The 27,717-nt window shown below is 51.9% G+C and overlaps 1 protein-coding gene and 1 long non-coding RNA gene across 2 annotated transcripts; one reads left to right on the forward strand and one right to left on the reverse strand.

Annotated features, from left to right (window-relative positions):
- Positions 1–452: 452 nt before the first annotated feature.
- LOC127307271 (putative 12-oxophytodienoate reductase 11) lies at positions 453–21,532 on the forward strand. The gene is made up of 6 exons (XM_051337998.2): positions 453–587; positions 686–843; positions 19,897–20,037; positions 20,158–20,288; positions 20,538–20,711; positions 20,845–21,532. The coding sequence occupies exons 2-6, from the start codon at positions 773–775 to the stop codon at positions 21,435–21,437; spliced, it is 1,110 nt and encodes a 369-aa protein (XP_051193958.1). The 5' UTR covers positions 453–587; positions 686–772; the 3' UTR covers positions 21,438–21,532.
- On the reverse strand, positions 10,915–12,686 carry LOC127307272 (uncharacterized). The gene is made up of 2 exons (XR_007855368.1): positions 12,017–12,686; positions 10,915–11,717 (listed from the first exon to the last, which is right to left on the reverse strand). It is a non-coding gene; the product is annotated as an uncharacterized lncRNA (long non-coding RNA).
- Positions 21,533–27,717: the final 6,185 nt, after the last annotated feature.

Consider the following 27,717-nt stretch of genomic DNA (forward strand, 5'->3'; position numbering starts at 1 on the left):
CTGGCTAGGGTTTTTTTTAGTTTAAAGCCCATATAGGGCTTTCTTTTGTGTAAAAATTGCCCAAAATAGGGCTAAGTTTAATTAACAACTAGTTTAAATTTATTTTTTTTGTTGTTTTCCTTTTTCATTTTCATTTTTGTTTTTTTATTACATATGCGCTGCGTCCGCGCGTTGGGCGCAGCATGCGACCCAAACGGTGTCCGCGTGTCCGCTCGGCCACCCAAACAGCCCCAAACGGACGGCCCGCGCTTCCGTTTGGATCGCTCGGTTGGAGATGCCCTAACAGTCCGTAATATTTGTCCATGTCATATGTAGACGGCAGTGTAGACACCTCATACAATACGCCGTCCTTTATTCTCAAAAAAAAAAAAAAAAAAACGCCGTCCTTTTAGTTGTCTGTAAACAATTAAAGCTCCGATGAAACTGCCTTCCGTAGTTCCGTGTTGCCTCTTGATCTGTTGTTCGGTTCTGTGATGGAAGGAGAAAATATCTGGGTACAGACGCCCTCGATGATACAACGGGACGAAGTCAGTCGGTAGCGGGCGAATTTTCTGGGCTGCAGATCGTCTGTAACCTTACCGATGTTCGTATGTCTCTGTTTCCTCTCTCCCCTCCACTTCACCAAAAACGCATACGTGTTAGTTAGACCTAACAGACGGCTGATCTCTAGCGTTGTACTCTCCAGCTGCTGCTAGTTCCCGCAGCATAAAGGGTGGTGGCCGAGGAAGGGAGAGGGGCAAAGGAGGGCACCAAAGAAGAGGACAGAGCAAAGATGAGCAAGTATGCCAGCACGGTTCCCCTCCTCGCCCCTTACAAGATGGGAACGTTCGATCTCTCCCACAGGTCTGCATTTTCCTTTCTCTCTCTGCCTCTCTGTGGTGTGTGTGCGTCCGTGTGAAACAGAGAAAACATCTAATGGTTGCATCGTGAAAGATAAACCAGCTTTGTTTCGTTTGGATGTTTTCTATGATTATTATTTGGATATTGTTGCACGATTTGGTCTCTCCATTCCTTGTGGGGATCTCATCCCAAACCGCATGCATGGCAATGGAAACATAAGGGCCTCGTACCATCTCGCAATTGGCTAAGAATAGTTAGGTCCTATGAGTCTATGACGAAGGTGTTAGGTGCAAACAATGAGAATCACTAAGTTTTGATGTTATTAAAAGAATAGTGGAACTCAAATCTAAGTTCATCCTCAAGCAGACCTTAACTTGCGATCAAATTGCTGCAAAAATGATTATTGTGGGTGCAATTTACTTTTACTCTTGGAGGGTTGTAATTTGTAAAGCAGAAGAGGAAGGAAAGTTCTGGGATTTTGAATCTCGCAAATAATGGCTATGCATGCTCTCCATCATATGCTTGCTTTTTTTTTTCCGATTAAGAGCATATTTTAATATCACCGAGATACCAATTATACTCAGCCTCTACAACAACATCATGCTCTAATGATATAAAGGATGCACACAGCCAAAAAAGAGAAAAATAATTACAGAAAAGAAAGGTCCCGCTACATAGATCCATAACTTGAAGCAGCAACACTGACACCACCAAGACAACACCAGAAGCTCAGCTTCTCCATAATGACGCCTCCAAGAAGTAAACAGGGCACAAACGCTATCGTCGTCCGATCATAGATCTTAGCTTTTCAGCCTGAAGAAAGTCATCTCTCTCAAAAAAAAGCCTTCAATAAGAACATTGTCAGGCACAACCAATTAAGGCCAGACATTGGATTCTCACCCTGAAATATAAGACTCTGAACTTCTCCTGTGCAGTCGTCCCCACATACCAGTCGCTGTTATAAGTCACGGACCGCCAAGCCAATTCCACCTCAGCACCAAGATCTGACCACCATAGCTATTCCACCGATCTCGGCTTGATAACCTTCTCCGCTAGCACCATGGAAAGAAAACGAGCTCCATGATATTAACAGCCAGCAGAGCTTCGAAGCGCCCCCTCTGAAACCAAACGGTTAGATAAAAAACATGGGTACGCACAACCGAAACCACCCAATCCAACAATCTTCAGGCATTATTCGCGCAATGAATTTCGCCGGCAGGGCCTTCCAGAACACGGCAATCCACCTAGACTAGTTGGAACAAGCATCCGACAGATCTTCAAACTTGGTCCGAGAAGAATCCTAGAACCGTCACCTTTATTTTTCGACACGAACGAACAGATCCCCACGCCGCCATCCGCCGCCTGACGACGACGAAGGAGGTATGCCTCGCTAAGCCGTCGCCGCCAAGCCCATGGCGACTACAGAGAAGAAGACTCGGCAGCAGGTTGCGATCCCCGGCCAGGAACTCGGCAGCGATGCATGGTCCGAAGCAGAACGGCCAGGCCCTCTAGGCCCAGATCGGGCCCAGATCGGACCCGCGCCACCGCTAGATCGCCGCCCAAACGCCGACGTCCCGCATCCTGTCGCCTTGCTGCCTCCTCCGCCGCGCTAAGCTCACCCGCCGCCGCACCTCCCCGCTCAGATGCGCCACCGGACTTGCCGCCTCCTCTGCTCTACACCGTTTGGCGGGTCGGGCGCCGCCAGCGCCGGCAACATCAGCGGCCTGGCCGGGGCAGGCGTGGAAAGGGACGGGGTCGGGGTAGATGGATCTCCTCCGGAGGCACCCGAGGGGGAGCGACCAGGGAGGGAGAGGCATGGGGATCTGGCTCGTGTCTAAAATATATCATAAGGTTGCTGAGTGTGGCATTGTCACAATCGGACTTTTGATGCACACAACTTTTTATTATTAATTATTCAACAACATCAAACAAAACCAAACATTGGCTAATCTCCACAAACCCTATGACAAGCAACAAAATATAGGAAAAGTACACCATTCGTAGACAAAGCCTTTAAAATGGTTCATTGCTCGTGCGCCGAGGTTGACAAGTCGATCAAGCTAATGTGAAACTCAAAAAATTAGGTGTGTCTAGAGCTCAGTTTAAGCACAACTTAGAGCTCAGTAGACTGACATCATCCAATTTACTTTGGGCCAGGTTCAGCCCGATTTCTCTCTTCTTTTTTGGTGGATCGAATTTTGTTGTGATTTGTTGTTCGCTTAGGTTGAGTTCTGGGCCGGTTTTTTGTGGAATATAATCATGGATCGCTGCTCACCACCTCTCATTCAACCAGGTAATTAGCTTAGCTAGAACAACTCGCTAATTTATCAACGCATGTTTTCTATTTGTGTGCTAGTTCACGTACATGCTTCGCCACAGCTAACTAGCTAGACATGCTAGTTGAAAAGAAGCGACACTTTTCTTACTTGTTTTTTATTCTTTTTTTATTTTGCAAGAAAAACACAGAATAAATTTCCAAATGATTTTTAAAAAATAAGAAAGAATCAGCAACTCTACGTACATGTGCAACCGCTCTAGGTGCATGCATGTCCAAATTAATCACATCACTAGCTAGTTACGTATACATGTGGTCAACCATGACACTACTTGTTACCAGAACAATAGCAACTAGAGTATCATTACCAGTAAGCCACTCTCTGAAGGAGCTCGCTGCTCCCTTACCGCCTCCTCATGGCGGGCCGCGTCGAGCTCTCGGACTCGGATCTCAGCGCGGGCTCGGTGTCCTCCCGTGCCCCCCCTCCCCCTCTCCGCTCTGTGGTGGTGGCTCCGGCTAGCCGCCAGCTCGGTGCGTTGGGTTGGGACGTGGGAGCTGGGCCAAGCCGCCCGGTGGCTCCTCCTCTGGCTGTGGTGGACGACGGACCGTGGCTCACTCAGGGCCCTCGTCGTGCTCGTGCCCTGCGTCGTGCGGGACAAGATCCGCCGCGCCCTCGCCGCTTCGACGTGGCGCGACGCCCCTTGCCTGCCGCTAGGCCGCCGCCGGGGAGTGCTGCTGCGCGTGTGCCTGTGGCCCTGCATGGTTGCTGCTACAACTGCGGCCTCGAGGGGCACATCTCTGCAGAATGCACTAACGACACCATCTGCGTTCGTTGTGGAGGGTCGCAACACACCTCCCGCGACTGCAAGCGGCCCCGGCCGGTGTCCAACGGCTCGCCGCCTGCAATGTGCGCTCCGCCACTCCGGCGGGCGGGCGGTCCTTCTGCTGTTGCTGCGGCAGTGGGGGAAGGCACGGCCCGCTCCTCGTCGACGCTCCCGCCGCCGCCTACCTTGGGCGCCGGCCGTTCCTGGCGCGATGTTGCGAGCTTTTCTGGTGGTTCTGAGTCCGGCACGGGCCCAGCTGGCACGGGGCCAACCTCGTTCTCCGCCCCATTCGCTCCGTCCTCGCCATCGGCGCCCCCTGTGATGCTTGCGGATGTGGCCCGGCCGGCGTCGCCAGAGCCGCTTGACATCTGCTACGTCTGTCCGTCCGAGGGGATGGTCCAGCTGGAGGAAGACCTGGATCGTGCAGTGGCTGTGACGGTGGCCGGAGAGCGTGCGGTGTCCGTTGATACCGCCGCTGCTGCCATCCAGGCGCAGCTCATGCTCGCGGTGGATGTGGATTACTCCATTCGCCCCTCTGACCCTGGGGACTTCCTCATCCTCTGTGGGTCTCTCGAGGTCCGGCGTCAGCTCCTCGCGGCGGATGTGGTGTCCTCGCCGGACTGCACCCTGTATCTCCAGCCGTGGTCGCGGCAGGCCGGGGCGGTTCAGCGGGAGACGCCGTTCTTGGCCGACATGGAGATCCGTGGGATCCCTGCGCATGCATGGACAGAGCGCACTGCCATTAAGCTGCTCGACGGGGCGGGCATCATCGACGCGGTGGATCCGGCCACCGCTGCGCGACGGGACATGTCTTGTTTCCGCCTCTCTCTGTGGACCCATGATGTTGCTGCTATCCCGACGGTGAGGTGGCTTGCGGTGCCGGAGCCGGGCTCTGGTCAGCGGCTGCAGGTGTCTGCGGGCCGCCGCCGCCCGCGCATCTCTGCGCCGAAGGTGTTGTGGTACCGCATCCGTTTCTCGGTGGATCGTTGGATCATCGCCGGCACGCCTCCCTCGTCTGACGGTCACGCCTCCGGCCCTGACAGCGACCGCGCCGCCCCTGGCTCCGTTGGCGGCGCTGGGCATGACCTGACTCAGCCGCCCGCTGGGGGCGCTGCACGTCGACGACGCCGTCGCCGGGCTCCCCGCAGAGGCGCGCTCGAGGCGGGATGGCTGATGCGGTGGCTCCCCCGCCGGCGGCTGAGCCGCCGCTCGGGCCTCCCCTGGCATCCGAAGCCGCTGTGCCGCCGCTTGATGACCGGTGGGCGCCGCAGTGCTCCTCCGCGCCGCCGGTGCGGCCGGTCCGTGCTGACGTGTGCCCTAGCGTGGACTGCGTGGCTGTGGGCCCTGCGGCGGACGTGCCCATGCCATCTGCTGGGCGCGTGAACCCTAGCCCTGGCAGCGCTTGTTCGGTAGCTTGGTCAGCGCGGGAGCTCGCGCGTGCAGACGAGGGGCTCCCGCTGTGCACGACTCAGGTGCGGCCACGTCTTCCTGCTGGTCAGCGCTCGGGCTTGGCGTGCACTGCCTCTGCGGACAAAGCCTGTTCTTCTGCGTTTCTTCGAGGCAATGTTGTGGCTATCGAGGCTGCCGAGGCCTTCCTTTCTGGGCGACGGGGCGTCTGTGGGACTTCTGATGCCTCTCTGGGCTTTCCTCTCTCGGCTGGCTCGGCTCTCCATCCCTCTGCAAGCCATGTGGGTGTCTCGCCACTTGGCTCTGCGGGCCAGGCCCGTGACCCCTCCTCCTCGGCTGGTTTCCTGGGCACGGACGAGAGCGCGGTCAAGCTGACCCCTGCTGCCTCGATAGGGAGCATGGACGTGGGGCCTGTGGAGACATCTACGCCGTTCGATGGCCATGCAGAGACTCCCAGCTCTCCCGCGCACAATGACACGCACGTCATGGCCCAGGATGGTGCGCTTAGCCTGCGTGCTTTGCTGTCCCAATTCAGGCAGCGGATAGATGATCCGCTGCTCCCTTTGCCGGACCCTGTGGTGGTTAGGAGGAGGCTTTTCCAAGTGGTGCGGCCTTCTGCGCGACGTAGTCGACGGCTGGCGGCGAAGGGCGCGGGTGTCTCCGCGGTTAAGCGGGCACAGCGCATCCTCATGCACAAGCTGGGGGTCTGCCGCGCCGAGGAGCGGCTTTCGGCGGCGCAGTTAGACGAGTACGCTGCTATCTTCGCGTCGCCTTTGGGACCGGAGCAGGTCTCCGCCATTGCGTCACTGTTTGGGCTTGACAGTGGAGCTGGGGAGGACAGCACGATGGTGGAGGCGGCGGCGGTTTAGCCCGCCTAGCCTTCCCTGGCAGCCTGGGTGGGTCTTCCTTATGGATGCGCATCTTAAGTGTATTAACTATGTGGTGTGGAATGTGCGTGGTCTGAATTCCCGCGCTCGTAGAACGGCGGTCAGAATAGCGGTGACTGAGGCCTGTGCGTCTGTCGTGTGTGTGTCCGAGTCTAAGCTCGATGATGTAACTCTCTTTGACATTGTTGAGTGCTTTGGACCCGGCTTTGACGGGTTTGCGTATTTGCCTGCTCTCGGTTCAGCTGGGGGAGTGATTGTGGCTTGGAAGTCTCAGGACGTCCACGTCGTGGATCAGAGGGTCGATCGTTTCTCTGTCTCCGTCAAGCTTTCGCAGACTGGCGGTGAGCCTTGGTGGCTGTCGGCAGTGTATGGGCCGAGCACAGCGCCTCTACAACCAGCCTTCCTCGATGAGCTGAGGCTGTTACGTGCTGAGCTTGGCGGGCCGTGGGCTGTGACCGGGGATTTCAACCTGATTCTCGATGCTAGGGACAAGAACAATCCCAGGGTGAATCGGCGCTCCATGGCTGCTTTTCGCCGCGTCGTCAATGACTTGGAGCTGAAGGAAGCCCACCTCTTGGGTCGCCGTTTTACGTGGAGCAATGAGCGTGATACACCGACCTTGGAGAGGCTTGATCGGTGGTTCTGCTCGGTGGATTGGGACGCGATGCATCCCTCCGCATCTCTCTCGGCGCTCTCTTCCTCCCTCTCGGATCATGCGCCACTTCTCTTGCGATCTGCGATGGAGCTCCCTGGTGGCCGACGGTTTCGCTTTGAAAGTTTCTGGGTCAAACTCCAAGGGTTCCATGATACTGTCGCTGCCTCCTGGGGCCGGGCGGTCCCGCTGCGACTAGATGCCCTTGAGCGGCTAGACCTCAAGCTCCGGCGGGTGGCACGTGATTTGCAAAGCTGGAGCGCGCGTCGTGTTGGTAGTATCCGTGACCAGCTTCTGGTGGCCAATGAAGTCATCATCCAGCTCGACAAAGCTCAGGATTCTCGGCCACTTAGCCCACTCGAGCTTGACCTTCGGCGTGGACTCAAGCGACGTGTGCTAGGTCTGGCTTCGTTGGAAAGGACCATTGCTCGGCAACGAGCTCGGGTTGAAGGGGCTGCGGATGTTGATGCCTCCGCGCAGTTCCTTCGTATCCAGGCTTCCAAGCGCAGGCGACGTAACCATATTGGGCTGCTTCGTGACGGGGACCGGGGCGAATTGGATCAGGCGGGAAAGGAGGCGCTGGCCACGGCGTTCTACGAGGAGCTCTTGGGGCGGCCGCAACCCAGGGAGCATGACTTGTCCCTGCCTGCCCTGGGGTTACACCCGCTTGATCTGTCAAGCCTTGACGCGCCGTTCTCCGCTGATGAGATCTGGTGTGCGGTTAAGGCTATGCCGGCGAATAAGTCCCCTGGACCCGACGGCCTAACCTGGGAATTCTTCCGTGCTTGTTGGGCAGTCATCAAGGCTGATGTCACGGCGGCTGTTCAGGTTGAGTTTGGTGATGCAGCTCGATCGCTGCACCGGCTTAATACCGCGCTCATCACTCTTGTCCCCAAGGTGGAGGATGCGGTTGACATCAGGCAGTTCCGACCGATCAGTCTTGTCCATAGCTTTGCTAAGCTTGTCACCAAGATCATGGCGTTGCGGCTTGCTCCACGGATGGCGGAGCTTGTTAGCGCTAACCAGAGTGCGTTCATTCGGGGCAGGTGCATTCAGGACAACTTCGTCTTGGTGCATCAATCCGCTCGGCTGCTGCATCGCAAGAAGGTCCCGGCCTTGCTACTGAAGTTGGATGTGGCGCGCGCTTTTGACAGCGTGTCTTGGCCGTTCCTTCTCAGTGTCTTGCGCCAGAGAGGATTTGGGCCACGGTGGATTAGGTGGATTGTCCTGCTGCTGAATTCAGCGAGCACGCAGGTCCTTGTGAATGGTTGCGCCGGCGGGGCTTTTTGCCATGGACGAGGCCTGCGTCAGGGGGACCCGCTGTCCCCGCTGCTGTTCGTGCTGGTCATGGATGTTCTTGATGCCATGTTCCGTTCTGCCGAGGGTGCTGGTGTGTTGGGAGACCTCACGGTGGATGGCCTGAAACACCGTGTCTCACTATATGCTGATGACATCGTTGTGTTTGCTCGGCCGGAGGAGGAGGAACTCGTTGCGGTCCGGGAGATTCTTGCTTGCTTTGGGGCAGCGTCTGGGCTGCATGTCAACTACCACAAGAGCTCGGCTGCCCCGATCCGGTGCAATGAGGATCTGAGACTCGCTGTCGCCCCGTTTGTCGGCTGCCAGTTCAGAGACCTGCCACAAGTCTATCTGGGCCTCCCTTTGTCCCTGCGAAAACCTTCTAAAGCGCAACTTCAGCCCATCCTGGACAAGCTGGCCAATAAGTTAGCCTTCTGGAAGGCGCGCTTGATGTCGCGAGATGGCCGTGTTGCATATGTGAGGGCGGTGATGGCAGCCTCTGTGGTTTACCAACTCATGGCGCTAGACGTGGACCCCTGGTTCCTGGCGGCTGTAGACAAGCTACGTCGGGGTTTCCTTTGGGCAGGCAATAACGAGGCTCATGGCGGTAATTGTCTCGTGGCTTGGGATGCGGTCTGTGCGCCCAAACACTTGGGTGGTTTGGGGCTACCAAACTTGCGGTGGATGCATGCAGCGCTGCGAGCTCGCTGGATGTGGCTACAACGCACTGATTCCTCCAAGGCATGGGCGGGCTTCAGGTTTGCGGTTCGGCCGGATGCGCTTGCACTCTTCAATGCGTCAGTCATCATCTCTGTCGGGGCTGGAGATCGGTTGCTGTTTTGGGAAGACCCTTGGATTAATGGCTTGTCCGTCGCGGCCATTGCTCCGGCGGTGCTTCAGCTAGTCAGGCCTGGCATTGTCAAATCTCGCTCGGTCGGCGACGGGCTCCGGCTGAATGCGTGGGCCTTGGACATCGTGGGGACTCTGTCCGTTCAAGCTATCCTACAGTATCTTCGCCTTTGGCAAGCGGTTGCTGCGGTGCCAATTCGGGACGGTGAGGACTCGTTCCGTTGGAAATGGACGGAGGATGGTGGCTTCACGTCCCGATCAGCCTACCGTGTGTTCTTCCATGGAACCACGGCCCTACCTGGAGCTGAGCAGGTCTGGAATTCATTTGCGCCTTTCAAGTTCCGATTCCACGCTTGGCTGTCGCTCAGGGGGCGGTGCTGGACGGCGGACAGGCGCCTACGGCGCGGCCTTCCGTCACACGTCCGCTGTCCGTTGTGCTCCCTACACGACGAGACGGCAAACCATCTGGCTCTCCAATGCCCCTTTGCACAGGCTGTGTGGGATGGCTTTGCCCGGCGCTCCCAGATTCATATACCGCTCCCGGGCGTGGACAGTGAGCTCGCCTTCTGGTGGCCTGACTCCGTTGATCACCTGCCGCACAAGGAGGCTAAAGTCCTTAACTCTGCCGTCATGCTTATTCTGAGATGCCTTTGGATGGAGCGGAATGCAAGGGTTTTTGAGGGCACGGCCTCCACCTTCGATCAGGTCCTCGAAGCAGCTATCCAAGAATGGCGGTTATGGTGTTCTGGTAGGGGTGGGTTAGTTAGAGGTGTGTGATGTAACGGCATGGCCATTCTAGATGGCCGTTGGTGGGCGGGGTTTTACCCGCATTCTGAGCTGTAATCCCAACTTCTATCTTTATGAAATGACACGCAGATCTCCTGCGAGTTCTCAAAAAAAAGTTACCAGAACAATCTCCTTGCCAGAACAATCTCTTCCTGCATTTTTCTGAACATTAGCTGCAGTCGTCCCACTTGCAACTAAGAGTGACTAGTCAACGCCAAATGTAATTGGGTAATAAATATCAGTTGCGACATCACTACCAATAAGACTAAAAATAAAATTTGGATTTAGCATGGATTATAGAGCATTTCTCGAACCCAGTTGCGACCACACTTGCAAGTGAGCCAAAAACAAAAAAAAAGTGTTTAGCATAGATTCCGAAGCATTTCAATAATATGTCAGTTGCGATCTCACTTGAAACTGAAACAAATAAAAAAGAAATTCATGGTTAGCACGGATTCCAAGAACTTCTCGCTCAGTTGACTCCACTTGCAACTGGCCAACATAGGACAGTTGCGACCCCACTTGCAAGTTGCACAAAGAGAAACTCGGGTTAGCACGGATTCACGCGCATTCTCTCTTAGTTGCATGCAACTTCACTTCTAACTGGGCAACAAATGTCAATTGCGACCCCACTTGCAACTAGAATAAAAAATAAATTCGGGATTTGCACGAATTTCAAAGCCTTTCTCTCTTAGTTGCAACCCTACTTGCAACTGGAACAAAAGTAGAAACTTGAGGTTAGCACAGATTTTGGAGAAATTCTCTCTTAGTTGCAACTCTACTTCCAACTGGGTAACAAAGATCAGTTACGACCCTACTTGCAACTAGGACAAAAAAATAGAATTTCGGCATAAATATGGATTTTGGAGCATTTTCTCTCTAAGTTGCAACTCCATTTGCAACTAGCCAATAAAAGGTCAATTGGATGAAACCTGGTACTCACATGGGTACCTACGCACCCCTTCTCGAGCCAACATGTGTCTCTTCGGTCAAACCTCATTATCCCCTTCCACCTATTACTGTAGCCAATGGCGGAGCTAGACGCACAACAAAGGAGGGGCCAATTGACAAAAAATGCATAATTTGTAACCATAGAAGTGCATAGAACAATCAGAGAAAGATTTCATATTAATATATGTTACTGATGTTCACAAAAGACCATGTTCCCATGTCCACAACAGAGCATCTATTCAGATTTTATGCTCTGAAGCAAAATAAGATTTACCAAAATGCAAGTAAATCAAGCCATACGAGTTAGATAGTAACTAAAGAACTAATCTCCTATTCTTTCGAGCCTTAAACTCAGCAATTATATCTTCATAGCTGTATTCTGCAGTAATTTCTCGTTCGATTTGAAGAAGCAAGCTGTTCGCAAGATATTCATTTTCCATCTTATTCCGTAGCCTTGTCTTGATGATCTTTAAGCTTGAAAATGCACGCTCAGCACTAGCGGTGGAAACTGGGAGAGTAACAAGTAGACGAATCAATCTATCAAGCTTGTTATAGATCCTATGTCTTCCTGTCACAACAAGACATCGACAAAGTGCTGTCAAAGTTGAAAGATTCTTCAAATCTTCACTACCGGAGGCATCCAATGCAAAATGGTTCAATTGATGCTCTAATCCAACAATATCTTGGTTTGTGAAGTCCGCTGGATAGTACTTCTCAACCATTTTGCATATTTCTCTAGCATTGAAAGATATAAATCCATTTTTTTGGTATCAGATTAACACTTATGGATAAAAGATCCATCACTTTCTCATTGAACTTCAGATTTAACTCATTCAGCTGGCTGTCCAATGTTACTCGAAATATCTTCACTCGGAAATATTGCTCTTTAGTAAAGTGATCAGGTTGGCGACGAGCACGACCACCACGCAAAATGTATGTCTCCTTCATGTCTGGAACATCAATGGCATGTTCAGCACAAAACTCACAAACCTGGAGGAAAAAATATTCCCAACCTTTATCTGATCGCATTTGTTCTAGGAGGACTCTAGTGGATGACACTAGGCGAATTGCATTGACTATATCATGTGTTTTCTTTTGTGGCTAAAATACACGAATATCTTCAATCGGCAAATACTGAATCAGCATATAACATTGGTATTTAACCAGAATAATCAAGCAATCGAAAAAAGCTCCAACCAAACTACGGATTTGCAAACAAGATAGGGAAAGAGAAGCTCTCGTTGCATACCTAGCCGATCTGATGCTCCAGATTTAGAACTTCCAAGAAATTACCAAGACTGGATGTGCGGCCGCCATTTGAGCTGGCTAGAACCAACGAGTGAAGGGGAGTAATAAATCTGGATTCTAGGAGATGAGGATTTTGGGGAAGGAAGAGGACCTGCTAGCAGCCATGGGAAAATTGGGGAACGGACAAGGAGTGGAGACTCGAGAAGACACACGTAAAGATGCTTCAGGTTCCACCGACTGGGAAAGAGCGGCCCATATTAATCTTTTGCAATTTTGGAAGACTGGGCCGTGGCCCAGTATGGTCCACCAGTAGCTCCGCCAGTGACTGTAGCCGTACTCAGCAGTTAAAAACGATTAGCCCTCCCCTCCATCGACAAATCAAAAGAGGATGAAGCGAGGAGCTGCCCGGCTGATTCCCAAATCGATCCTCTAACAGTTCACAAGGAAGTGAAGCCGATCAAGATCACAACTTTCCCAAGCTCTCCCTCTCCCCCTCTGCAACCGCGCTTCGTCCGCTGGCCGGAGGACGCGGGATCTGGTCCGCCGATGCGACCTGATTCGACATGGTTGGTGAACTGCTAGAGGCGCTCGTCGACTCGATTTGGGCTGCCATGGCGAACCCTCGAGCTCGCCCTGACTGGAATTGGACAGCCATGGTCTCCAAATCGAGCTCTCGTTGACTGGAACTGGAAAGCCACCGCCTCCCATCAAGCTCCCGTTGACTGGAGTTGGTTATGGCCGCCATGTCCGTGTCGTTCAGCTACAGTGGCCGCCATGTCCGCGTTGTTTAGTTACTGTGGCTGACATCTCCGGGTATTACTGGAGCTAGCCGACTACCCACCGGCAAAGGAGACGGTGGACGCTGGGAGGGCATGGCGCCGTTGGTGGAAAGGAAGGTGGAGCCCCGCTGGTGGCCGGCGGCCGGGGGAGGGGCGAGTTCGATCTTCACCAGATCAGGGACGGAGCTGATGAGGTCCGGCAGCGGTGATGGAGGCCGGGTTGGCGGCGGGGTCTAGCTGGTCACGCAGGGTGCGGCGGCAGTGGAGGCCGGGCTAGCTGATTCGATTTGGAATCAGTGGCAGCGCTCCATTCAACTGCACGAATTCGAGCAGCGCTCCATTCAGGAGTCATGAGGGAGAGTACGAGGAAAAAAAGAGAAGATTTGTACGTTTCTATCTCCAGTGATTAGGAGACACAAGATTAGCTGTACCGTTTTCATGTAACCGGCGCGGGACACGGTCAAACCACGAGCCTATCAGTATGAATCTTGGTGCAGATCTAAGGACAACATACCCATGCGTAGCTACCCCTTGTGAGTACCAAATCCACTCTCAAAGCTCAATTGCGACCTCACTTGCAACTGGGACAAAAAAATAGAAAATTCGGGGTTAGCACAGATTTTAGAGCATTTCTCTCTTAGTTGCAACTCCACTTGCAACTGACCAACAAATGCCAGTTGCGACAACACTTGCAACTGACACTAAACTAGAAATTTGTGGTTAGCATGGATTTCGGAGCATTTCTCACTTAGTTGGAACTCCACTTGCAACTGGGAAACAAAAGTTAGTTGCGACCCCACTTGCAACAAGGAAAAAAATAAAAATTTGAGATTAGCATGGATTTTAGAGCATTTTTCTCTCGGTTGCAACTCCACTTGCAACTAGCCAAATGAAGGTCGGTTGCAACCTCACTTGCAACTGGGACAAAGAAATTCGAGATCAGCACGAATTTCGAAGAATTTCTCTCTCAGTTGCAACTGGACAATAAAGGCTTGTTGCAACCTCACTTGCAACTGGGACAAAGAAATTTGAGGTTAACAAAAATTTCAAAGCATTTCTCTCTTAGTTTCAACTCCACTTGCCAGTAGGCAACAAAGGTCAGTTGCGATCCCACTTACAAGTAGAAGGAAAGTAGAAATTTGAGGTTAGCACTGATTCGAGGGTATTTCTCTCTCATTTACAACTCCACTTGAACAAAGGTCAATTGTGATCCCACTTACTACTAGGAAAAAGCCTATAGTAGAATGGATACCGCCGGTGCACAAAATAAATGGTATGCAAGGGGTCCCGTTACCCCCGGCGTGGTAGCGCTAGCACGCGCACCCGACGGTAGCCAAATTTGGTCCGCCGCCGGTAGGGTTTTCCCTTCTAGTGTGTCGTATACTTGGGGAACAAGAATATTACGTCCAAAGAAGTAACCTTGTTTATTTGAGTGCAAAAATATTGTGTATGAGAAACACATCTCGTCTACTCGAGGTTGACACATCCACGTACAGAACAAGAAATTTTACATATAGGAAACAAATCTCGTAAAACAAAAATAATGTGTCCCCGAGTTAAAGAAAAGTGGCTTAAATAAATTAATTAAATTTACATCTAGGAGAAAAATAATAGAGAATAAAAATATAAAAAAAATAGTGAAAGAAACATAAATAAAAGGGAAACATGAGAGACAAAAACCAAAATAAATCCTATATAGAAGCAACACATACCTACAAATGAGAAAAGGAACACCAGCTCAAAAAAATGCAACCGGTAAACCAAAAAAAAAACCTTTTGCTAATTCCAGGTTGATCAGGAATTAAGTTAGTTCCCGGTCAACTCGACAACCTTTAGATCTGCATCGTGATTCGTGCATACGAGAATTACACATAAATGTGTAACTGCACATGTATGTGTAATTGCATATCTTTTGTCTCAGTTGCACATGAATTACACGTGAAACCAGGTGACCAAAAATTAAGTTAATTCTAGGTTAACCGGGAATTAACCGCGTCCAAAAAAAAAAAACACCAGAACCCGTCGAACTGAAACAAGGTTAAAAACGTCTGATCCACGTTGATAAACAACAACGTAGTGTCAGCGCAGTGGCAGTCACCACTCACCACGCTTCGTTTCTCCCAAATGGCTCGGCCCACGATGATGGTGAGCAACAAATCCGGCGACAAACGATGACCAGGCCAAAACAACAAAACCTAGACAAACACGAATGTTAAAGGGCAGATCGAAAATCAGACTATTCACAAGTTTGCTGAGCTAAATCTACTGAGAATTAGCAAATCCGCGCACATTCGATCCATCCCCAATTGCGACAAAGGGACGTCTTCCATCGACGCCAACAGGTTGGATGGGAGGTCTCCCATCAACGCCCACGAGGCCACAATAGGTTGGACGGGACGATTCCCACCTAAACGCGTCTCCAGCCGCGTCCCAAAGCATCTCCTAAACGGTACCAGATTTAGCGTTTGGGGATACATTTTGTTTGTGCCGCGTTTGGGGGACGTCGCTCCTCATCTATGTCCATCAAACAGAATTTAAGATTTTTTTAATTTAATCGAAAATAGTTGAATTCATTCAAACTTGCTCTATACTACCTCCATCCCAAGACTTAAAGGCCTATTTTTTCAGAAAGTCAAACTATATTAAGTTTGACTAAGTTTTTATAAAAAATCATTAACATGTGAAATACAAAATTAATATTATTAAATAGATAATGAAATATATTTTTATGTGCTATCTACAAAATATCATATTTATTGATAGATTATTCTAAAAATTTGGTCACACTTTACTTGCTTTGATTTTTTCAAAAAAAAAAAGCCTTAAGCCTTGGGATGGAGGTAGTATTACATAGATTCGAACGAAATTCGATGAAATTTAAACCTAAACCCTAATAGTACTTGCGGCGGCTAGACGGGTCGTAGTACTGGTGGAAGTTGTACATATCGTCGACGACGACGTCCTGCTTGCCCCGCTTGTCAGGCTCGTCGACGGGCTTGCCCTTCACCGCGCCGCTTGGTCCAGCCTCGCCGTCGTCGGTGAGGTCGACGAGTGGCTTCCCGGTGTCGCGAATGGACATTGCGATCGCCAAGTCGAGGTCGGCCCTCCATGTGTCCTTGTCATTCAGCGACGCTGCGAACGCCGCGTGCAACCCTGGACAGTCGTCGGGGTCATCGCTGCTGGGGATGAGGCGTTGATGGCGCTCGTACTCCACCAGCTGGGCCGCCTTCACGGCTTCCTCATCGTCCTGCTCCTCCACCTCCGGCTTCGGGATGAGGAGGGCGCCGCCGGCGCGCCTGTGCTGTTGCCAGTTGACGTTGTTGCCACCGCGCCTCGGATCGATGGGCGGCGTCGTGAACTCCGGCTCGTCCTTTACCTCGCGCTTAGGCACAATGTAGGGCGCGGCGCGGTGCGACGAAGGCGCCGATCGCGCCGGCCCTGACGAAGAAGAGTTCGAGGATGAAGAATACGTCCTCCTCGGCTGCCAGCATGCTACGGGCGTAGGAGATGGTGGCGGCGACGACGACATCTCCATCCTGGGCGCGCCGTTCAGGATGTCGTCGACGAAGTGCTCCAGGGTGCATCCAGGAACACCCCAGAAGCGAAGGCGCCCCTCCCTGTTCCAGGTGTTCCTCCGGCCGATGAGGCCGGCAGTGTTGTTCATCTCGGCGTCGTGATGCGCCTAGAAGTAGATCGCCCACCAGTCGTCATTACCGGTGGGCGCCCAGGTCGGATCGGCTCGCTCCTCGGCGATGAGGCGAGCCCATCGGGTCTTGATCGCGTCCCTCCAGTGCTCCGTGCCCTGCGGCGGCGGCCGGACACCGACCCCGTTGACGGCCATCCTCCACCCGCCGCTACTTAGCAGGCGCATGTCCGGCAGGACAGGATACCCCGCACGGTACAGCGCCCACGCCTCCGCCACGGTTAGGTTGCCGTGGCCGAAGCCGTTCGCCGCGATGCTCTTGCGAGAGGACGACATTGCAGCGAGATTGGAGCGGCTCGAAGGTGCGGCGAGAGGATTGGATGCGGCGAGATTGGAATGATGAAGGAAGGAGAGGCGCTCTTATTGTACATCAGCGGTATGCGAAGCGGTAGCGGGGCGTTGGCCGCAATAAACGCCGCGCGGATGGCCACACGGCCATGCATGATGAGAGGCGTCACTGCGTCGCCTTGGAAAGTTGGGCACCATTAACTTCGCTTGACTAGAGGTAGGCGACGAGGTTTTAGACTTCCGTGTCGCTGACGCGTCGGGCCCGCGTCTCCTCGCCTCGCATTTCGTTGTGTCCGGCGTGCCCGGAGCATCCCCTGTGGAGCGGGGACGGGCTCAGGGCGCTGGACACCGTATTTGGCCGCGCCGGATGAAAGGGCCTTTGGGGCGCGCATCTGGGAACGAAATTTTGTCCGGCGCGCCCCAAATCCCTTTGGGGCCCGCGACTGGAGATTCTCTAAGACCGCCTAGCGGAACAAACTGGAAAGAGCGAGAGATGTACATGGTGAAGTGTTTTGCGAGCTAAGAGCATCTCCACTCGCGTCTCCCAAAGCAGCCCCCAAAGCTTTATGGGGCATGACGGCTATTTACCGCCCCTAGTTGCGCACCCTAAAGGGTCTTTTCGCCCGACATAGCCCAGTACAGTGTCTGGCACGCCGAGGCTGTCCCCGCTCTACATGGGACGGTTCAGCGCACCGGACAGAGCGAATAGCAGCGGGGAGTGGCGAGCCCGACGCATCATTGAGACAAGAACGACGCGCAGCCGTCGCCTACCTTGCGACGGAAGTTAATGGCGCCCAGCGACGATGTAGTTTCCCCATAAACGCAGCGACACGTCTCGTCGCACCTAGCTCTCTGTGTTAGCGTTAATGCACGCCACCGCTCCCTCGCCAAAAGGGGTGCCGCGCATCGCACCTCACACAAACCCTAGTGTCGCAATCCCCAACCCTAGCCGCCACCATCTCAGGAGTCGAGAGCCATTCCATGGCCGGTAGAGGGCGAGTCAAGGTCGCGGGCGTGGCCGCCGAGGCCGCGGCAGCTGTGTTGGAGCAACAACGCATGCACGGTCGCCGTCGCCTGCACCGTCGTCATCTTCCGAGGAGTGGAAGTTTGAGTTCATCATCGTCCTCAATGACGACTCACTCGGCATCCAAAGGCTGCTGGACAAGTTCGGCGAGTTCGTCACCGGCAACGAGCCGGCCGCGCTACAGCTGCAAGAGGCTCGATGTGGCTTCTGCCGGTGGCCAGTGGATGTGCTCTTCGATGGGCGCAACAAGATGTACCTCCACACCGGTTGGGAAAAGTTCGCGCGCTCCCACGACCTCCAAGCGGGTTGCATGCTCACCTTCTGCTACGAAGGCGACGACGAGATGAGCGTGAAGGTGTTCGATGACACGTGCTACCGCCGGCACTACTACGCCGATGACGAAGAGGATGATAATTGAACATGGCGAGTGTTATTTGTTTGCAGCGAAGATGGTCACCGGCCAATTGAAGTCACTAGTGTAGGTTTTTGTATGTTCTTCCTGCGCATCGAAAAATAACAACCGGGCATTTTCAGAGCCAACTGTATTTTCCAGTTTGGGTGGCTGAGAGTGCCTGAGAGTCTTCTTTCTTTGTAGTGAACACATGAAACATGCGAGGCCAATTTTAATGTAAAAAAAGGTTTGGGGGACGTGTTTGGGTGGTGCGGCTGGGGAGAGACACGCCCCAACTGCGGCACGAAGTGGAGGCTTCCCCAAACGATCCATCCAACGCCATTTCGGGGCGCTTTGGAGGATGCGACTGAAGATGCTCTAACAAACTAATAATTGGTACCCGAACCATTTACATTTAACGTTGTGGTGCCAAAAATGTTTGAACTGAGGTGTGTAAAGGGAAATTTACACTAGAACTGTGAATCGATCTGCTCTAATCTATAAAAGAGATTCATGGCAAGTTTGAGCGGCGGCATGTTCAAACAACGAACTTGGAAGACCTTACTTGTGCTTTTTCTGGATATTATGAACTACTGTTCTCATAATGGTGCCTCGTGCTTTGTCATTGGCTTGGAGTAGAGAGTGTTGTCCAATGATCCTGGAGGTGGCAAAGGAGGGCCGAAGTAGATCTAGGTTTTAGGAGTAGTGGTAGGGCTAGGTTTGTGCTATATGCCGGGAGGATGGCTACAGATCTCGCTGGCCAGATCTGTAGTTGGTTCCATCTTGCTTTCGTCATGCAGCTTTTTCGGTCGGAGCTGGTGATGGTGAGCAAGATGGAGGTCCGCTCTGTCAATAAGGCTGTGGCTCTTTGTCGTGCTGCTCTTCAGAATCTGCATCTGCTGTCTCCTCTTTCTCTAGCCGGCCGTGGTGGCAGGGGGAGAAGAGGAGGCGCAATCGCGCCTGATTTGCGGTGGTGGCTGGGATGTCTAGAAGCTGCACCTAAGAAGATATTCTAGAGTTCACCATCAGCAGCTCTTCATCGGCGGCATCTGTTCGTTGTCCAGCTGCTGAATACTATGGACGAAGGGCAGCCACTCCGAGCAGTGGCGCTAGCTCTCTGGTGTCATCTTTTCTGCTTCCTCCAGACCGGAGGGCCATCTCGGAGGATGTTCGCGAGTTCTGTTGCGGTGTTCATCCCTCGTCGTCTCCAGGTGGTGTCGTCCCCGGCGACGACGTAGGTGGCCGCGACGGCAAGCTCATTTTCTCGGTGGAGGAGGGCCTAACAGCGTTTCCAACATTAGTGGCAGGGTCCTTCTTGTAAAAGCCCAGGGTCATGATGCAGATTTGTTTTCTGCTATGGTCCTTGATGTAATATGTAAACCTACCGCTTCTCCATAATACAGTTTCTGGACCCTTGGGGGTCCTCCTGTGTTCAAAAAAAAAAAACCTAGTTACATGCACTCATGGCGGATGTGATCCAGTCTATTCCTCAATGCATAAGGCACACGATGGAATGTCTGGAATTTAAACCCATATGATGATCGAGTCTAATGATTTTCTTTTTAATATGGGAACATGTCTCAAATATGTCCTGTAAGCCCGTGCCAATGAAGACAGCCTACAAGTAGCAGAATAATCCACCACTTCTTTTACATGACAATCTATTTGTTCCTGAGAGCTTTCCTTTCCTGTTCAGGGTAATACTTGCACCACTGACAAGGACGCGATCCTTCGCTAATGTTCCCCGGCCTCATGCCATACTGTATTATCAACAGAGAACAACAAAAGGAGGCCTTTTGATTGCTGAGGCCACTGGAGTCTCGGACACTGCTCAGGGGTGTGCATGCTAGATCCCCTAGATTGTGGCTTCTTGAGATCTCAGTTGTCATGTTCAATTTGTTCTTCTTAATAATTGTATGCTTCCTAAAGATGGAAATGTTTCATGTATGTATGCAAGGTACAAAGATACTCCTGGCATTTGGACAAAGGAGCAGGTGGAAGCGTGGAAGCCAATCGTAGATGGAGTTCATGCGAAGGGAGGGATATTTTTCTGTCAGATTTGGCATGTTGGAAGAGTCTCCAATAATAGTAAGTTTACTAGCTCCAACATAATCTTGTTCTCAAGCTAAATTTAATTATTATTCAGTTATTTCTCAGACAGAAAGACTTAGATTGTATATCAGATTATAATTTTTCAGGCTCAACACTCGGGTCATATGTTCTTTAGAAGAATTGTCTCTGTTATAAATGGAAATGCTTTGGCAAACCTATACTCGTTTGTATAGTCCGTTTTCATATCTTGTATCATACCAGCACATGTTTGATGTGTCTATGCAGCCTATCAACCTAATGGACAAGCTCCAATCTCAAGCACCAATAAATCTCTAAAGCCTATGGTGATAGGCGAGCATACAGTGGCTATTTTCTCAACTCCTAGGTCAATAGAGACTGATGAGATCCCTTTGGTCATCAATGATTTCAGGGTAGCTGCTAGAAATGCAATTGAAGCTGGTAACTATCTCTTCCCTCTCACAATTCATGCTCCAAATATTTCGAACATTTTAAGGTTCTTATGCATGGCGCAATCAAGATCGTCCTGGCTTCCAAGGAAATCTAACCTCAGTGTACTGTATATGATGTATAGGATTTGATGGTGTTGAGATCCATGGGGCTCATGGTTATTTGATTGATCAGTTCTTCAAGGACCAAGTCAACGACCGGACTGACAAATACGGCGGCAGCTTAGAGAATCGTTGCCGGTTTGCACTAGAAGTAGTTCAAGCCGTGGCCGATGAAATCGGGGCTGATAAGGTTGGGATGAGGCTCTCGCCCTTCGCAAACTACTCAGAATCATCAGACTCTAACCCAGAAGCTCTAGGCCTGTACATGGCACACGCGCTGAACAAATCTGGGATCCTGTACTGCCACGTTGTGGAGCCACGGATGGTAACGTTCGAGGACAAGGCTAAAACTCCCTACAGCCTTCGTCCCATGAGGGATGCTTTCAAGGGAACGTTTATAGTAGCCGGTGGCTATGGCAGGGAGGATGGGAACACAGCAGTCTCCAGTGGCTATGCCGATCTAGTTGCGTACGGGCGCTTGTTCTTGTCTAATCCTGACCTGCCTCGGAGGTTTGAGATCGATGCTCCTCTGAACAAGTACAATAGAGATACTTTCTACATCTCTGATCCAGTTGTCGGATACACTGACTACCCATTTCTTCCGTCCGATATCTAAATGACCCATTCTGGGATGAGCTTGATCACTTTATCAGAACATCTGCTTGTTGTATCGACTGTATTGGAGAAATAAAGTCATTGTTTGAGAGCTTAGTTCTTATACGTACTGTAAAAATGTAAGATCATGGCGGTTACATGTGAGAAGTACAAAAGGAATTTGAGAAGTAAATCAAGCAGGCACTTATTTACTTATTTCTGAAGCAGCCTCTGTTCCAGAATTATTGTCGCGACCGGCAATTGGACCAAGTTGAATCGCTCTGTTAGCTGGTGACAATCTTTTCGGAACGGAGGGATTAGCCTTTGGTCTGAAGCAGCATGTTTATCCTCCTGCTCGCACGTCCACATGTGTTCCCTAATGAGTAAGGTTCTCCGGGTCGCCTCGCTCGGGCGACTCCGGAGGCCTCCCAAACCCTAGCCAAACCACCTCCCCCACCTCGCTCGGGCGACTCCGGAGGACTCCGGCGGTGGTGGTGGCGCCCAGCCGTCAAAGGCGGAGGGCGTTGGGGCACACTCCGGCGGCGCGTCTGCGAGTGGAGAGGCGTCGTCGGGCAGCCGTGCGCGAAGGTGGAGGCCGCGGAGCTGGCGCGGCGGCGGTGCTGTGAGGCTGGTAGCTGCGGGGCCGAAGTGCGGGAACCACGCGGTGCAGTTCGGTGGCGGCCGGCCCGCACGGGCCAGATCTGGGCCGACGCGGGCTCGGTCTGGGCTGTGGCTGTGCCGCCTCCTTGGATGCGTGCGGTCGCACCCTGGGCGCTGCTCTGTGTCCGCTGTGCGGGTCGTCGTGGTGGTCGTCCTCAAGTGCCGGTGGTGGACGGAGATGTTGCTCCGGTAGCGGCGGTGTGCCTCTTGTCCCGATCTGACCATCTCGGTCTCGGTTCGGGTGGTTCAGGCCAGCATTTGGCGCGTCTCCATCTCGCCGTTGGGCGGTCTTTGGCCCGGGTGAAAACCCTGCTCGGTTCTTCCTTTGCGGACCACGATGACACCTGTGGGTGCCATCTCCCTCCTTGGAGGCGTGGTTTTGGGTCCTAACCGTTTCTACCCTCGACGCCAGGGGAAACCCGAGGTCTGACTTGCCGGACCGGGCAGCAGCGACGCAGCAGCGTCGTCCCCTTCTTGAAGGCGTTGTTTGGCTGCGAGGGATGGCTCTCAGTGATGGTAGCCTCGCCGGTATCTGCTACTGCTCAAGGTGTGAGTCTCTGGAGCGCAATGTACGTCATCGCCAACACGCTTGTCGACCCATTTCCAAGTTTTGGCCACATCCTGCCAATCGCGCGTTGGTCTGGGCAGCTTGGGAAGTTGGTCGTGTTGTTAGAGTTGATTGTGACGCGGTTTGGAGACTTTGTGCCCCGCCGCCTCGCCGTTCTTGGGTTGAGGTTGGGCAAGGCAGTGGCGAAGGACGAAAAAAATTAAGGTCGGGCGAACTCTAAAGCATAAAAAAAGATTGATGCAAAACAATGTATTGGCACCTTAATATTTTATATGATCTTTAGCATATCACTTAGTACAATGATAATAGTTAAATATAAATAAAATCTACAAACGTACCAATAATCTTCAACATTATTTTCCACTACACGGCTTCAACGACATCTTCCACTTGTTCCGTGTTTTCAATCCTTTCGACTTCTTGATCTTGCTCTAGATGTTCCGTTGCGCTTGCATTTTCATCAGTTTCGTCGGTGCTTGGTGAATTATAGACATTGCCACTAGTAAGTGGCACAAAATAACTGTTTAAATCTGCAATTCACAACATTAAAAGACATGAGTATTTGCCAATTTACCTAGTTCGCAATTCATAAATTCAAGCCCCCATCCAATAATTGAATTCACTACGTAGTCATTACTCGTAAGTCAAGAAATTGTACCTACCCTTTTGCAGTTGTTGGTCCCTTTCATTTTCCCATCTCTAAGCTGTTGACGGAAAGATTGAAAGAACCCTAGCTGGATATCCATCCGGATGCCTGCCTAGCGTCCTGGCCTGCTGCGGTGCTGCTCAATATGGCAACGGGGACACTAACCACTGGTTATTGCAGAACCATAACCATCTTCGTGCAGGAAAATTTTCTCGGTCCCCATCCCCACTAACTGTTATGGGGCCATTTCTTTTACCATCCCCATCCCCATCGGGTAAACAAATAACCATCGGTTAACCATCCCCGCTTTAGCTAGTAAATATGAGCCCAAAATAAAATGATAACATGGTAGGATACCGGGGCTGGCTGGATCAGGAGTTTAGAAAGGAGAGGCGAGCATTTGGGAGTTGAGATTTGGGGGCTACCGCGGTTGGGGACGGGAGGGGAAATGTGATCACAATAGGATTAGGGTTTTCTGGTATCTATACATACCTATCTTGTACCCTAGTGCCACATGTTATGTGCCTAACGGGGATTTCACGGTTATCGGGTATGGATAGTGGTAACACATACCCATCCCCACCTTGCCTAATGGGGAGATTTTGCCTCCAATAAGACCCCCACGAGGATGAAGTACTAACCAAAATCATCCCCTAATAGGGAGAAAATGACAAAAAACCACGACAATTGGGGCGGCGGTGTCACATGACCACGGACTGGAGGCTAAGCGATACATAACCACAAACTCAGGGGCCGGTGCTCGACACAAAGCACTGATTCCACATTTTGCTGGGTTTAATCAGGTTTATGATAGATGGGGCCTGCTGTCAGGTGCCAGGTGGCGATGTCTTCAAAAAATATTTATTTTTGTGTATCTATCTACCTCTCTATGCTCATTTGTGTTGACCAGGCCAGAGCCGCCGGAGCCTTTGTGCCGCCGCCACGAGCCACCGCTGCTCCGGCCATGGAGCGGCCCTGGCGAGATCTGCCCGGGGGAGACCGGCACGGGCGACGACGGCTAGGTAATCCGGCGACGCAGGCCGCCGCCGCCCTGCTGCGAGCGCGGCCGCTCCCCGCCCGCCCCCGCTCTGCTGCGCCGCACGCAGTGGCCGCCGCCGCCCCCCTGCCACCCCTGCTCTGCTGCGCCGCACGCAGTGGCCGCCGCCGCCCCCCTCCCGCCCCCGCTCTCTGCGCCGCACGCAAGGCCGCCGCCCCCCTCCCGCCCCCGCTCTGCTCCGCCGCCCAGTCCCCTGTCCTCCCCAACCTCTCGTCCCGGACCGACGGCGCGGGTGGTGCACGGGCCCAACGGTGGTGCGGCCCGGCTGGAGCTGGGGTCCCTTTCCTCGGCGGCGAGCAGGGGGTACGGAGCGGCGCTCATCTGCGAGCAGGGGGCGGCGCGGCTAGCGTCCTGGGCCAGGACCGTGGTCTCCGGCGAGGGGCAGAGCAACGGCCCCGTGGTCTCCGGCGAGGGGCAGGGGCAGGGCAGGGAGTCATCGACCCCATGGTCTCCGGCTAGGCGATGCGGCTAGGCGCTGCGGCGGGCACGCCCATGGCGCGGCGGCGGCCAGCGGGGAGGAGGCTAGGCGTAGGTGCGGGAGGAACCTGCCGGTTCCTTTTTCTTTTAGATTTGCATTTTTTCTTTTTTTAATTTTATTTATTTCACAACCTATCAGAAACGATGGGGAAAACATCACCACCTGGCACCTGACAGCGGGCCCATCTATCAGAAACTTGATTAAACCCAGCAAACCATGTAATCAGTGCTTTCTGTCGAGCATCCGCCCCTGAGTTGGTGGTTATGTGTCGCCTAGCCTCCAGTCCGTGGTCATGTGACACCGCCGCCCCAATTGTCGTGGTTTTTTGTCATTTTCTCCCTAATAGGTGAATTAACCACCGGGGATCGGGGAATGGTGAAGGAGATATGCCCTAGAGGCAATAATAAAGTGGTTATTATTTATATCTTTATGTTTATGATAAATGTTTATATATCATGCTAGAATTGTATTAACCGAAACATTAGTACATGTGTGATATGTAGACAAACAAGAAGTCCCTAGTATGCCTCTTAAACTAGCTTGTTGATTAATGGATGATTAGTTTCATAATCATGAACATTGGATGTTATTAATAACAAGGTTATATCATTATATGAATGATGTAATGGACACACCCATTTAAGCGTAGCATAAGATCTCGTCATTAAGTTATTTTGCTATAAGCTTTCGATACATAGTTACCTAGTCCTTATGACCATGAGATCATATAAATCACTTATACCGGAAAGGTACTTTGATTACACCAAACACCACTGCGTAAATGGGTGGCTATAAAAGTGGGATTAAGTATCTGGAAAGTATGAGTTGAAGCATATGGATCAACAGTGGGATTTGTCCATCCCGATGACGGATAGATATACTCTGGGCCCTCTCGGTGGAATGTCGTCTAATGTCTTGCAAGCATATGAATAAGTTCATAAGAGACCACATACCACGGTACGAGTAAAGAGTACTTGTCAGGAGACGAGGTTGAACAAGGTATAGAGTGATACCGAAGATCAAACCTCGGACAAGTAAAATATCGCGAGACAAAGGGAATTAGTAATGTATGTGAATGGTTCATTCGATCACTAATGTCATCGTTGAATATGTGGGAGCCATTATGGATCTCCAGATCCCGCTATTGGTTATTGGTCGGAGTGAGTACTCAACCATGTCCGCATAGTTCACGAACCGTAGGGTGACACACTTAAAGTTGGATGTTGAAATGGTAGTACTTGAATATGGAATGGAGTTCGAATATTTGTTCGGAGTCCCGGATGAGATCCCGGACATCACGAGGAGTTCCGGAATAGTCCGGAGAATAAGATTCATATATAGGATGTCATTTTATGTGAAATAAAATGTCGCGGAAGGTTCTATGGAAGGTTCTAGAAGGTTCTAGAAAAGTCCGGAAGAAACCACCAAGGAAGGTGGAGTCCACATGGGACTCCACCTCCATGGCCGGCCAACCCTAGGTGGGGAGGAGTCCCAAGTGGACTCCCCCTTAGGGGGCCGGCCACCCCCCACATGGGAGGTGGAAATCCCACCTTTTGGTGGGAGTCCTAGTTGGGCTAGGTTTCCCCTCTCATGGAAGGTTTTTGGTTCGGGTCTTATTCGAAGACTTGGACACCAACACTTGGGGATCCACCTATATAATGAGGGGCCAAGGGAGGGGGTCGGCCACCCCTAAGACCACAAGCTGGCCGCCCCCCTTGAGTGGCCGGCCACCCCCTCCCAAACCCTAGCCGCCCCCCTCTCCTCCATAACTCCCGCGTAGCTTTAGCGAAGCTCCGCCGGACTTCTCCACTACCACCGACACCACGCCGTCGTGCTGTCGGATTCAAGAGGAGCTACTACTTCCGCTGCCCGCTGGAACGGGAGGTGGACGTCGTCTTCATCAACAACCGAACGTGTGACCGAGTACGGAGGTGCTGCCCGTTCGTGGCGCCGGAACCGATCGTGATCAAGATCTTCTACGCGCTTTTGCAAGCGGCAAGTGATCGTCTACCGCAGCAACAAGAGCCTCATCTTGTAGGCTTTGGAATCTCTTCAAGGGTGAGACTCGATACCCCCTCGTTGCTACCGTCTTCTAGATTGCATCTTGGCTTGGATTGCGTGTTCGCGGTAGGAAATTTTTTGTTTTCTATGCAACGTTATCCTACAGTGGTATCAGAGCCGTGTCTATGCATAGATGGTTGCACGAGTAGAACACAATGGTTTGTGGGCGTTGATGCTCTTGTTATCTTTAGTTTGAGTACTTTGCATCTTTGTGGCATAGTGGGATGAAGCGGCTCGGACTAACTTTACATGACCGCGTTCATGAGACTTGTTTCTCGTTCGACATGCAACTTGTATTGCATAAGAGGCTTTGCGGGTGTCTGTCTCTCCTACTATAGTGAAGATTCAATTTACTCTTCTATCGAAAACATTAGTATCAACGTTGTGGTTCATGTTCGTAGGTAGATTAGATCTCTCTCGAAAACCCTAAACCACGTAAAATATGCAAACCAAATTAGAGACGTCTAACTTGTTTTTGCAGGGTTTGGTGATGTGATATGGCCATAATATGATGATGAATATGTATGAGATGATCATTATTGTATTGTGGCAACCGGCAGGAGCCTTATGGTTGTCTTTAAATTTCATGTTGAGTAGTATTTCAAAGTAGTTGTAATAGTTGCTACATGGAGGACAATCATGAAGACGGCGCCATTGACCTTGACGCTACGCCGACGATGATGGAGATCATGCCCAAAGATGATGGAGATCATGTCCGTGCTTTGGAGATGAAGATCAAAGGCGCAAAGACAAAAGGGCCATATCATATCACATATGAACTGCATGTGATGTTAATCCTTTTATGCATCTTATTTTGCTTAGATCGCGACGG

This window comes from Lolium perenne, chromosome 6 (assembly GCF_019359855.2).
Source record: "Lolium perenne isolate Kyuss_39 chromosome 6, Kyuss_2.0, whole genome shotgun sequence".
In the NCBI taxonomy this organism is placed as follows: domain Eukaryota; kingdom Viridiplantae; phylum Streptophyta; class Magnoliopsida; order Poales; family Poaceae; genus Lolium; species Lolium perenne.

What these genes read in the sequence shown, in the direction of transcription:
- LOC127307271 (XM_051337998.2), top strand. Translation starts at nt 773, where the DNA reads ATGAGCAAGTATGCCAGCACGGTTCCCCTCCTCGCCCCTTACAAGATG. An exon ending in ACGTTCGATCTCTCCCACAG is followed by an intron (nt 844 to 19,896) that starts GTCTGCATTTTC and finishes TTTCCTGTTCAG; the next exon opens with GGTAATACTTGCACCACTGA. An exon ending in GTCTCGGACACTGCTCAGGG is followed by an intron (nt 20,038 to 20,157) that starts GTGTGCATGCTA and finishes TATGTATGCAAG; the next exon opens with GTACAAAGATACTCCTGGCA.